Raw genomic sequence first — 12,678 nt, 5'->3', positions numbered from 1 at the left:
GAAATGGTTTCTAACATAGGAATCTAGAAAAGGTTTCATCAAAGAAGTGTCATTCCAGACTCATTGCAGGAAGGTAGCATGAAAATAATGCAATGAGAAATAATTTTGGTACATCAGTCGGAAGATCTAGTTTTAATGTAGATTCCATCATTTTAAAGACATTTGACCTTGAAAAATTATCTTTATTCCTCGGGATTGTATCCCACAAAACATGGTAATAATAATTCCCTTGTCACTATCATATTATTAATGTTAGTTTCAGAAGTAATATGAATATGAGTATGTACATGAAAACAGCTCTAAAACTGCTTTGGGATAAGTATACAAATGTAAATATTACCTATGTTGGAATATGAACCACAGCCACGATTTGATCAGAAGAAATGATGTGAGAAAGCTTTCAGTGTAGAGAGACAAGCACAAGAGTATCCAGCGTAATGATGGCAGAAAGTAGACAGGTGACTATAGAGTCCTCTGCCTTGGATTGCAGGAAGCACTCAGTCATTCAACGAGCATTTGAGAAGTATGTACTGTGTGTTAAGAACAGCACAAAATGACAACCCCTTTTGTCTGTCAGGGCTTCCCTTGTGGCTCACCGGTGAAGAGTCCACCAGCCTTGAGGGAGACCTGGGTTCGATCCCTGGGTTGGGAAGATCCCTGGAGAAGAAAAAGGCTACCCACTCCAGTATTCTGGCCTGGAGAATTCCATGGACTATATAGTCCAAGGGGTCACAAAGAGTCGGACATGACTGAGTGACTTTCACTTTCACTTTTGTCTATCAAGTTATCCACAGAAGAGTGGGCCCATAGAATCTCTGCTCTTAATTGTGCCTCAGTAGTGGAGAAGATCCCTTGGAGAAGAAAATAGCAACCCACTCCAGTATTCTTGCCTGGGAAACCCTGTGGTTGGAGAAGCCTGGAAGACTACAGTCCATGGGGTCACAAAGAGTCGGACACAACTGAGCGACTTTACTTTAACTGTAAAATTGAAAATCAAGTGCTAGAAGTTTTGCAAGAACAAAGGCCCAGGAGATACATTTGTATGTCTGTGAATAGGTGGATGAAGGCAGTGAAACAGTGACCTGAAAAATGAGAAGTTCTAGAGAAATAAACTCCTAAAGATCCTAGAGGATAACATCTAGGCAGCATCTGTCTATTGTAACTTATTATCATTTAAGGTAATACTAGTGATTTGTTCTAAATAGGATATACAACTTGTTCCAAACTACTCTTTTCCATCCTGCCTGAGAAGAATTCAAATAGATCTGTAATATAGCAATCCTTCCTAGGTATATTGGCAGGTATATGTGTGATCTCAGAATACACAGATAACATAGATACCATGTGACAACTAGCAGTGGTGGATTCATTTACATTGTTTACACTTCTGTAACATTCAGAAAACGAAGATCATGGCATCCGGTCCCATCACTCCATGGGAAATAGATGGGGAAACAGTGGAAACAGTGTCAGACTTTATTTTTCAGGCTCCAAAATCACTGCAGATGGTGATTGCAGCCATGAAATTAAAAGACGCTTACTCTTTGGAAGAAAAGTTATGACCAACCTAGATAACATATTCAAAAGCAGAGACATTACTTTGCTGACTAAGGTCCGTCCAGTCAAGGCTATGGTTTTTCCTGTGGTCATGTATGGATGTGAGAGTTGGACTGTGAAGAAGGCTGAGCGCTGAAGAATTGATGCTTTTGAACTGTGGTGTTGGAGAAGACCCTTGAGAGTCCCTTGGACTGCAAGGAGATCCAACCAGTCCATTCTGAAGGAGATCAGCCCTGGGATTTCTTTGGAAGGAATGATGCTAAAGCTGAATCTCCAGTACTTGGGCCACCTCACGCGAAGAGTTGACTCATTGGAAAAGACTCTGATGCTGGGAGGGATTGGGGGCAGGAGGAGAAGGGGGATGACCAAGGATGAGATGGCTGGATGGCATCACCAACTCGATTGACGTGTTTGAGTGAACTCCAGGAGTTGGTAATGGACAGGGAGGCCTGGCGTGCTGCAATTCATGGGGTCGCAAAGAGTCGGACATGACTGAGCCACTGAACTGAACTGAACTGAATACTTCTGTATCTAGGCCTTGAGGAGAAATCAATTTCCCTCACATACAAACCAAGTACAGTAGTGTCTTCCTATGCCCAATTTCTCAGTCATATCTGACTCTTTGCAACCCCATGGGCCACAGGCTGCCAGACTCTTCTGTCCATGGGATTTTCCAGACAAGAATACTGGAGTCAGTTGCCATTTCCTACTCCAGAGTGTTTTCCTACCTATCTCCAAATACAAGTCAAAAATGATGGATGTTTGTAGTTTAACTTTGTTTTTGCCCAGTAACACAGTCAGATAAGAGTTTGTTTCCAAACGATTCACTGAGCAGTGTCAGCATTTTATTCAAAATAAAAATTATTTTTATTGTTTATCATTTATACTATCTACTCATAATACACTACCTTCTATATCAGGAAGTCCAATAGAAACATACCTGTTTTGTTCTTTAAAAAAACTAAGGCTGGGCCTAGCCCTTCCCATACTCTATCCATTCATATTCTTTGTCTAAGGGCATGTGGTGAGTTGGCACTATTCTAGAAATCTAGATCACTGGTGTTCAAGAAATGAGACTATGGAACATGAAAATCAGGAAGGTACTATCCCCCTAAGGAATGACTGTAAGAGAAAATGAAAACATCTGTGCTGTAAGCCCTCTCTCGTCTCTGCTTGCCTGCTGCAAATAGTGACACCTAAAAGAGCCAGTGTCACTAGTTAGAGTTGCTAAATATATAAAGCAAAAACAGTGTCATTTATACTTTAACTCTTCCTTATCAGTCAGCTAAATTAAACCAGCATCAATGCCTGAATTTCATGAGAATTGAAAATCCAGAAAATTGTGAAAAAGTTAATATGGAGTCACCGAAATCAACGGAATCCTATTCAATTATTTAGTATAAAAAGACTGATAATGTATTCCTTTTTAAGTAAACTTTTTATTTTGGAAGAATGTTGGATTTGCAGAAATGTTTTAAAGAGACTTCTCATATTTTACTAGTTTGTTTCCCCTAATATTATCACCTGACCTTACAGTGTACACTTTCAAAACTAAGAAAGCAAGACTTGTACATTTTTTCGGTTACTAAACTCCAGGTTTTATTCATACTTTACCAGGTTTTCCATATTCTTTTTACATTCCAGGATCCAATGAGATATCGCATTCCTTTTAGGCGTCCTGTCTCTTAGTCCCCAGGATTTGATAGTTTTAGTCTTTACTTGAATTTCACAACTGTAAGGGATTCTTAATGTAGCAGGATAGGGTATTTAGTACTATAGAAGGAGTTTGTTCAAAATTGATGGGAACCAGTAGACTTTTTTTAATATAACTTTATTTATTTTAACTGGATGTTAATTACCATATTGTATTGGTTTTGCCATACCTCAACATGAATCCGCCACAGGTATACACGTGTTCCCCATCCTGAACCCCCCTCCCTCCTTCCTCCCTGTAAAAGATGGTAATGATAACCAGTAGACATTTTTGAGGACAAAAGCTGTCTACGTTGATCCTCACGTGCTGTGTAGATATTTGTTGCCTCTGGCCACTCTCAGTCTCTCTCCTGTCTGAAAGATCCTGTCTGGATCCAGTACTCCTATTTCCTATAATGATGAAGGAGACTGGAGACTTCCCTCAGACAATACCCTGGCCAAAGGAAATACAAAAGAGCCACATCATTTATCAATGTTTTGAAAAATTTGCAATTATAAAGATGATTTGAAATAAATAGGATCAAATGTAATAAGAATTTTTTAAAAGTCGTCTATCTAATTTTATGGACAAATAATTACATCAATGGATGATGAAGAATACTTATCTGATAATTAATAGTTCATTTGAAAATCTTAGGTTTGGAATATCAAATTCAACATCAGTCATGAGGATAATATGACTGTGAACATATCGTTCAAGTCAGGAGATGTGTCATTCCCAGCAGAGTTAACATTGACTGACTCAAACATCTCAGTTTTATAATCAAAAGATAAATAAGTGCAGGAGATTGTGCTAAACTTGTTTCCTACACCTGAAGTATTTGGTTTCAAATTTTGAAGTCAGAATTGGAGGATTTTTTTAAACTAAAAAAATTAAAAACACACACACACTTTATTGTAAAAAGCTTGGAAGAGAAAGAAAAGCACAATAAAGGAAATCAACATCACAGGTGTTTCAGTTCAGTTCAGTTCAGTTGCTCAGTCATGTCCGACTCTGCAACCCCATGAATTGCAGCATGCCAAGCCTCCCTGTCCATCACCAACTCCTGGAGTTCACTCAGACTCACGTCCATCGAGTCAGTGATACTATCCAGCCATCTCATCCTCTGTCGTCCCCTTCTCCTGCCCCCAATCCTTACCAGCATCCAGTGAGTCAACTCTTCATATGAGGTGGCCAAAGTATTGGAGTTTCAGCTTTAGCATCATTCCTTCCAAAGAATACCCAGGACTGATCTCCTTTAGAATGGACTGGATGGATCTCCTTGCAGTCCAAGGGACTCTCAAGAGTCTTCTCCAACACCACAGTTCAAAAGTATCAATTCTTCAGCCCTCAGCTTTCTTCACAGTCCAACTTTCACATCCATACATGACCAATGGAAAAACCATAGCCTTGACTAGACGGACCTTTGTTGGCAAAATAATGTCTCTGCTTTTGAATATGCTATCTAGGCTGGTCATAACTTTCCTTCCAAGGAGTAAGCGTCTTTTAATTTCATGGCTGCAGTCACCATCTGCAGTGATTTTGGAACCAGAAAAATAAAGTCTGACACTGTTTCCACTGTTTCCCTATCTATTTCCCTTGAAGTGATGGGACCAGATGCCATGATCTTCGTTTTCTGAATGTTGAGCTTTAAGCCAACTTTTTCACTCTCCTCTTTCACTTTCATCAAGAGGCTTTTTAGTCACAGGTGTTTACTTTCTGCTAATTGGAGCTCACTGATAAGGAGGCTCATAAAATAGCTACACTACTGATGCCCAGAAGAGGACATTCCCTTCCCAGACCACTACCCAATTTCAGATACTTATTCGATGACAGAGGCAGAAGGTAGATTTTTGGTGAACTCCATATCCAGTCATTTATCAACTGTCATAGTAAGATACTTATAAGTTTATGTAACTGTTTGGCACAAATAGATATGAATATTATATTAAAATTTTTAATAAATAGAGACTAGCTAATAATGCCTAATCATAACATTGCTAGTAGATTTTCATATACTTTTTAAAATCAAAATATAGTTGATTTACAATATTATATTTGTTTCAGGTATGCAATACAGTGATTCAATATTTTTATATAGATTATAGCTTTTCATATGCTTTATTAAGCTGTAGACATATATAGGAAAGTAAATTGCAACAACACAAGGCCCCTGCACTTGCAAAGAGAAGTAGCCTATTGTTCTGAGTCTTGGTTGATTGTAAGGAGTTACATTTCCAAAAATCACACTGACATACCCTCTAACCATCTCTCTGTCCAGATGAATAAAGTTGCATATTTTATTGGCCAAGAAATGTTTATTTAAATAAATATGCTGGTAATACCTTTGCCCAGAATGCAGTTTATAAGAAAAAGGGGTTCATTGCATAATACTGCTAAGATTTCAGTCAAATTCCTTCTGGTCATCTTTAAATAAATGAACAAGTAAGACCGATGCTATTTTGTACAGTGTAGTATTTTGATACATTCATAACCTAATATTTGCATTTATTATATTAAGAATATTTTTCTGTCATTACCTCTATTTAAATTATAGCATTTTAATATCAGCATGATATTTTACTTAATGTATAGACTAAAAATTAATTAATCAGTCTTCTGTGGAAGTTTAATATATTTCCATATTTTTCTTACAGTAAATACAAATGTCTGTATTCACTATTAAGAAATTTGATATTTCTTAATCAAATATTTGTGTTTCAAATGTTTTCAATATTTTTAGCATTTATGATACATACTGCCAACTTTTCTTCTAGCAAGCTGTGCAACTTCGTACCCACTTGTATCCTAGCAAGATATACAAGGTTTAGTTTCTGAAACCTGCGAAAACTACCTATAGATGTTACACAGATCCTTTGCCTACATGGCTCCAAATTGTATTCCTTTACTATATTTCTTTATAGCTATCATGTGCTAAACACTATTCTGAGTCCTGCTAATAAAATGAACAAACAAATGTGATCTCTGGTTCCTTGGAGCTTATAGTCTAATTAGGGAGACTGAGTATTAAATAAACAACTGCACCCAGTCACTAGTTCAATGTGGGCACTGACCTTGACAAGCCAGGAAATGAAGCTCTGAACCCCCGTAGCCCAAGGGGTGATATATTGCCAATACAAAAATTCAGTTTTCTGTCTCCCTGCCTTATAATTCACACTAGCATGATCAATTACGGTCCCACTACTCCATGGGCTACAATTGGTATCCTCCAACTAGAAGAGGTCTCATCCAGAAGTCTCCTGATGCTTTTCCATAATGAAGCCTATGCTTCCTTGAATGGCTTTTCTCCTTCTGCTTCCCTTTTTTGTATCTTCTGTCTCAGAACTAAAATTCAGCATCAAATCCAGGAAGAGCCACTTAGATAATAGTTCTGCATGTTTTTTTTTTTGCCTTAAATATTGGAGTTCAGTCATGTTTTATGCTCATAGTCACCCCTTTCCACCCCACCAGGATATATGCTTCATGGACCTGTTCTATGTAAATTACAGTAGAACAGACAACATGAGATCAAGTTCTAGCCTGTATGCTAAGACCTTGTCTTGAAGAAATCCAACTTCTAGCTTGTAATTCACCTCTCTTCCTTGTCCTGAATTAGTTCCTTGGTGGTGCCTTGAAAAACTCTAGTCCCTAATTTAGGCTCTAAGAGCTCCTCTGCACTTCTTAGAAGACATAGATCCTAAGTTTAAGAGCACTGGTGGTGGTAGTTTAGTCACTAAGTCGTGTCTCACTCTTGTGAACCCATGGACTGTAGCCCACCAGTCTTCTCTGTCCATGGGATTCTCCAGGCAGAATACTGGAAGAGGTTGCCATTTCCTTCTCCAGGGAATCTTCCCAACCCAGGGATCAAACCACTTCTCCTGCCCTGCCGGTGGTCTCCTGCATTGTAGGTGGAAATTTTACCGCTGAACCACCAGGGAAACCTAGTTATTTCTCCAAGATTTAATACCTCCCTTCTACTTGTGCTAGCTTTCCCAGGCTTAGTTAGCGTCATGACCCTGGTGCAGGTGTAGAGTATGGCGTAAGGCTCTCTTTACTTCTTGGTTGCGCAGGCAGTAAATGATGGGGTTGAGCAGTGGTACAATGACAGCATAAAGCACAGACACCAGCTTGTTGGTGTCAAAAGCTGAGAGTGCCTTTGGGCGGGCATAGATGAAGATACTGGCTGCATAGAAGATGACCACCACGGTAAAGTGAGAGGCACAGGTGGAAAAGGCTTTATGGCGCCCAGCAGCTGAGGGAATGCGCATCACAGCACTGGTGATGGCCATGTAGGAGGCTGCAGTGACAGAGAGTGGCCCCAGTAGGATAAAAATGGCCAGGACAAAGTCTGTAAGCTCTGCTGTGGACATGTCAGTGCATGAAAGGTTGAGCAATGGAGAGACATCACAGAAAAAGTGGTTGATGATGTTGGGGCCACAGTAAGAGAGGCGAGAAATGAGAAAAACTTTGACCATGGAAATGCCAAAACCTCCAGCCCAGGAGCCAGCTGCCAGCTGCACACACAGCTGGCCACTGACAATAACAGGGTAGTGGAGAGGATGGCAGATGGCCACATAGCGATCATAAGCCATAACTGCAAGGAGGACACACTCAGTGCAGCCCAGGCCCAGGAAAAAGTAGAGCTGCGTCATGCAGCCCTCAAAGGAGATTAGCTGTCCATGGCCCTGTCTGGATCCAATAAAGCCAGCTAGCATCTTGGGAATAGTGACGGTCACGTACCAAATCTCCAGGAAGGACATATTAGCCAGAAAGAAATACATGGGTTTGTGGAGGCTGGGGTAGTTCCTGATTGCCACAATGATGAGTATGTTCTCAGTCAGCACCAACACATAGGCTAACAGAGAAAGGGCAAATAATAGTGCCCGCAGTGGTACCGGAGCTGGGAAGCCCAGCAACACAAACTCACTCACTCTCCCACTCTGGTTCTTCCTCTCCATGGTGTCGGTCATGCCCCTTGCTTTTCAGGGGAGAATAGACTGTGTTCAGGAGGCAGCAGCAGAAACTCAGTCTTCCTCCCGCTGGGATTATAGTGGCAGAAGGCAATGCGAGAAGTGCATGTCCTTCATCACTGAACTGAAGCCATTGTTTCCTTCTGTAATCTGGAAATGAGCTAAGACAAAAGTAGACAAAAATAAACTACCTTGTATTGGAATAGGATGAGAGTGTATTCCGGCCCTTGGAGAAGCATGGATTGATAAGCACCAGTTGGTCCCTGAAAAATATAGATCAAAACCAAAAATATTAAGAGTCTTAGCTGCTCTGAAGTGAGAGTTTGTCTATGAGCTGCATCATGACTTGTTCTGAAGAAATAATTTATATCTTAAAGGCATTGTGATAAGTAAAATAAACCAGAGAGAGAAAGACACTGTGTGTCTCTGTCTTATACGGAATCTGAAAACATCCAAACTGCTAAGAAGTTTATACCTGAGTTTCTCTTTTCTTTATGCTTTGAGAGCAGTGCTTGAGCATTTCCCAGTATTAGAGCCACTCGTCAGGCTCCTCTGTCCATGGAGTTTTCCAGGCAAGAATACTGGGATGGGTGCTTTAATGCAATTACAAAATGTCATGCCTCTGGTTCACATTTCCCATCACTCCCATTCTTACCATCCACACCCACCATGTATTTATTTCAAAAGAATTTGTGGATCAAATACATTCCAGACTATAGGCTGAGTTGTGGTAGAGAAAAGGTAAATGAGACATGTACCTAGTCTGCAAGGAGCTCGTAATCTGGTGGTAGAGACATGTCTTCATCTTCTCATTCCTGAAAGTTTAATCTGCCACACCTATTCCTTACTAGCTTCAGAAATGGGAACTTCTAAATTATAGCTGTCATCAGAACCTTAACTTTGATCCTTTATTCTCAATACCCACCTCATGTGCAATTAACTGTGCATTTGACCCTTTTGGCATTAGATATTCCTGTGTATCTGTCAGTCTCTTCTGCCTTCACCTTTGATGCTCTGCACATTTGAAAATAAGCAAATAAATTTAAAAGATTAGGCTCCTAATTGACCTTACTGCCTATAGTCTCTCCCCTAAAGCTTAAATCTGAGCATTTCATTCCCCTGCTTAAAACCTTCCATGGTACCACACTGTCTACACAATCAAGTTCAAGCTATTTAACAAGGTGTCACCAAACAAGGTGTTATCTCTTGTCACAGCCTGTACTATTTTTTATACCCTGCAGCTCTTGGCATCCAGCACCTAATGTATCACCTAATTCCTACTTAACTTTCAAATATTGACTCACGTGGCATCTCCTCATAGAACCATTAGTTGTCCTTTCTTCCTTTTCTTTTTCACTGATTTGTTCAGGTTCCTCCCATTACTCTTTCTCTAATATCAGAGCCTGGGAAAGCCGGTTTATCACTTTTACTAGTTGTGTCAGTGATCCTACTGCTTAGGTAGATATAAAATAAAAGAGGAACCCCATGCCAAAGTGGCCGCATATATCCTTAATGGTATAGCAAAGATTCTGTGATTTGCATATATTCTTCTCTGTCAAAATTGCTCCCAGGAACAAAAAAGAAAGAAAAAATAAACTGTTCTTAGGCATTATTTACTTTTCACGTTTTAGTTTCTCAATTGTCATCTTCCAAAACTACCCATATTTCTACAAATAAAGATTATTTACAGGTATTTTTGTCCCTTCTTTTGACAGTGATTCTTATTTTAGAGTCTGCTTAAGAACTAAATAGTAAAGGTATTGTAATGGTTGTATGGACTCATGGATAGAGAGGAAAATGAAGAAAGGAAAGAGATGGATAGAACAGATGAATTGGAAATGATAGGAATCAAATATAAAGAAACAAAATGGATGGAAATGATTGAATAGAGAATTTAAATGAATTACCAGAAACTTTGACAAAATAGGAATAACATGTAATGAAAACAGGCATTGAATATAGAAGAATGAGTAGATCTACAGAGACCAGATAGAATATAAGGAAGCTAGATTAAGAGCAGAAAACTTGGACCTTCTGTTGATAAAAAGGGTGGTATTTAGGTAAAATAAATGTGCTATATAGATAAGAGATCCAATGAGAGAAGATTAGGTGAAGATAAGTATAATATAAAAAGAACTAGGAATGAGAGATCATAAAAGTTATAGGGAGGCTAGGCAGAGTGTGAATAAATACAAAGGCTATGTGTGGAAAAGATAAAGAGAATTACATTGGTCTAAGTATCAGAATGGACCAGACGTGAGAAATGCTGATAAGGGTTTGGGTTTTATTAGATGTAGAGACAACTAGGAAGATGGATATATTGAGTAGAAAGAAAACATGGGCAACCTGACCACTAAAGAGGAATCAGGAGATAACAAAATCCACTTACTTTATCCAGATGTCTTTGACTCAGTGTCTTCCCAAGATGACCAGCTGGCTAGGAAACCACTTAAACAGCATATATGATGGAAAATTAAAGCATCAGGACAAAGAAAGATGCTGCAGAGACTCCACTTTCTCTTCCTCCCGTGGTCAGAGAGCACTGCCACACCAGGAAAGGCTCTTTTATCTTGCACCTCCCTCCTGTAGTCTCCATTTTGCCCTCCTCCTTCTGATGTTTAGGATGACTTTAAAGCCAGACCCCAAGAGACCAGTAGAGATACAAGGGAAAAAAAAAATGCGAAAGAGAGAGAGACTGGGATAGGAGACTGGGTAGAAGACAGGAAAAGGGTGTGTTTAAGAAACAAGAAATAGAAGTTCATCAGAATAGCAGGCGGTGTTCACAGTACTCTTACCACCTCATAGCTTCTCCCCTTGCCCTCCCCTTCCTTCTTTGTATCCTGCCACTTTCTTGCTTTGGCTTTAGGCCAGGCCAGTCTGGGCTTATATTCTAGCTCAAGCATGTAATCTTGGGCAATTTACTTAAACTTTGTGAGCCTTAGATTCCTAACCTAAAAAATGAGAATAATACATCTCAAAAAGTTGTTAAGAGAAATAAATGTCATGATATATAGACAATGCTTGGAACATGACAGGGTCTCAACAATGTCACAAAATTTCTTCCTTTATCTTCTGAACTCATGTGGGTGACATCTCTTATTAATAACTCCACGATGTCATAGAACGAGCACTGAATTGAGAGTTTCTGGGTTTTAGTTCAATGTTTGTAATTTATATTCTGTTTAATAAGGATTTTGTTGTATATCAGTTGATTTGCCATAAAATGATAATAACATATTTTACAGATGTTTTGAGGATTAAATAAAACAAAATTTGTGAAAAGGTTTGTCACAATCTCAGTCTCTAGGAAACAGTGTAAGTAGAGATTAATAATGTGGTCTCTATCATCACACTGCTTGTTTTCATCTATGTGACTTGAAAAAATTATTTCACATCTCTCTGCCTCTTTTTCCATACCTGTAAAATGGAAATGATTCTAACATCCATCTCACAGAATTGTGATGATTAAATATATGGATGGGAGTTTCTTAGAACAACACCTGGAACATAGTTTTTCTCAAAAAAAAATGTTAGCTAGGGTTCAAGAAATATTTGTTGAATTTCAGCCTGAAGAATTATTAGTGGGAACATTTGGGATTAAGAAAAGGGTCTTTGAGATTCTGAGTTTGAGAGATTCTTTTAAGTAATCGGGAGGAAGCAGTTCCCAATGTTTGAATAATCAGGACAAAATAAGTATGATTGGACACTTATCATTGTCTGGTTTAGTGTGCCATCCATAAGCCTGACTAACTCCATGATAGGAACAAGACTCATTCTCCAGGAACAGAAAAAATGCTGAGAAAGTCAAGAGGAAGTAATCACAAGAACGTGATGCAGCAGAGAGGAGAGAAAGAACATCTACAGATACTCTTAAAATGAAAACCTACTTTTGAGTGCCATAGACATTGTATTAAACCCCATTTTGCATAAAGGAAAATATGTATGCACATAAATATTATTGCCATGCTGTTAGTCGAGAAACTGTCAAAACCAACAGCTGCTTGAATTAGCATTGATTTGGTTGATATGGTAGTATTATTTAAATGAGGAATGTTTGCAAACCTCATTAAGATTTAGAAGTTGATGTTAGTTTGCCTTTGGCGATTATTGTCAGCCAACAGACCACACCAATAGGTTAAATAAAACAGCCATAATCATTTCAATATATGTTCTATTTTTAAAAATAATTTTATTTACTTATTTATTTTTGACTGTGTTGGGTCTTCATTGCTGTGTGGACTTCTAGTCGCAGTGAGCGGGAGCTACTCTCTAGTTGTACTGCACAGGCTTCTCGCCACAGGGGCTTCTCTCATAGAGGAGCACAGGTTCCAGAGCGTGGGCTCCATAGTTGTGGTGCAGGGGCTTAGTTGCTCTGTGGCCAGTGGAATCTTCCCGGATCAGGGATCAAACTCATGTCTCCTGCACCGGCAAGTAGATTCTCTACCTCTGAGCCACCAG

General features: G+C 39.2%; 1 protein-coding gene across 1 annotated transcript; it reads right to left on the bottom strand.

The window, feature by feature from the left end:
- Window positions 1-7,192: 7,192 nt before the first annotated feature.
- Window positions 7,193-8,332, bottom strand: OR6A2 (olfactory receptor family 6 subfamily A member 2). The gene has a single exon (XM_069553562.1). It carries the CDS (start codon window positions 8,218-8,220, stop codon window positions 7,249-7,251), a length of 972 nt encoding a protein of 323 aa, XP_069409663.1. The 5' UTR covers window positions 8,221-8,332; the 3' UTR covers window positions 7,193-7,248.
- Window positions 8,333-12,678: the final 4,346 nt, after the last annotated feature.

The sequence above is a fragment of the Ovis canadensis genome, chromosome 15 (genome assembly GCF_042477335.2).
Source record: "Ovis canadensis isolate MfBH-ARS-UI-01 breed Bighorn chromosome 15, ARS-UI_OviCan_v2, whole genome shotgun sequence".
In the NCBI taxonomy this organism is placed as follows: Eukaryota; Metazoa; Chordata; class Mammalia; order Artiodactyla; family Bovidae; genus Ovis; species Ovis canadensis.
The sequence above is the reverse complement of the archived record's forward strand: the minus strand, read 5'-3'. Positions and strand labels throughout refer to the sequence as shown.

Bases quoted from the DNA above. Each gene is read 5' to 3' on its own strand.
- OR6A2 (XM_069553562.1), bottom strand. From the start codon at position 8,220: ATGACCGACACCATGGAGAGGAAGAACCAGAGTGGGAGAGTGAGTGAG.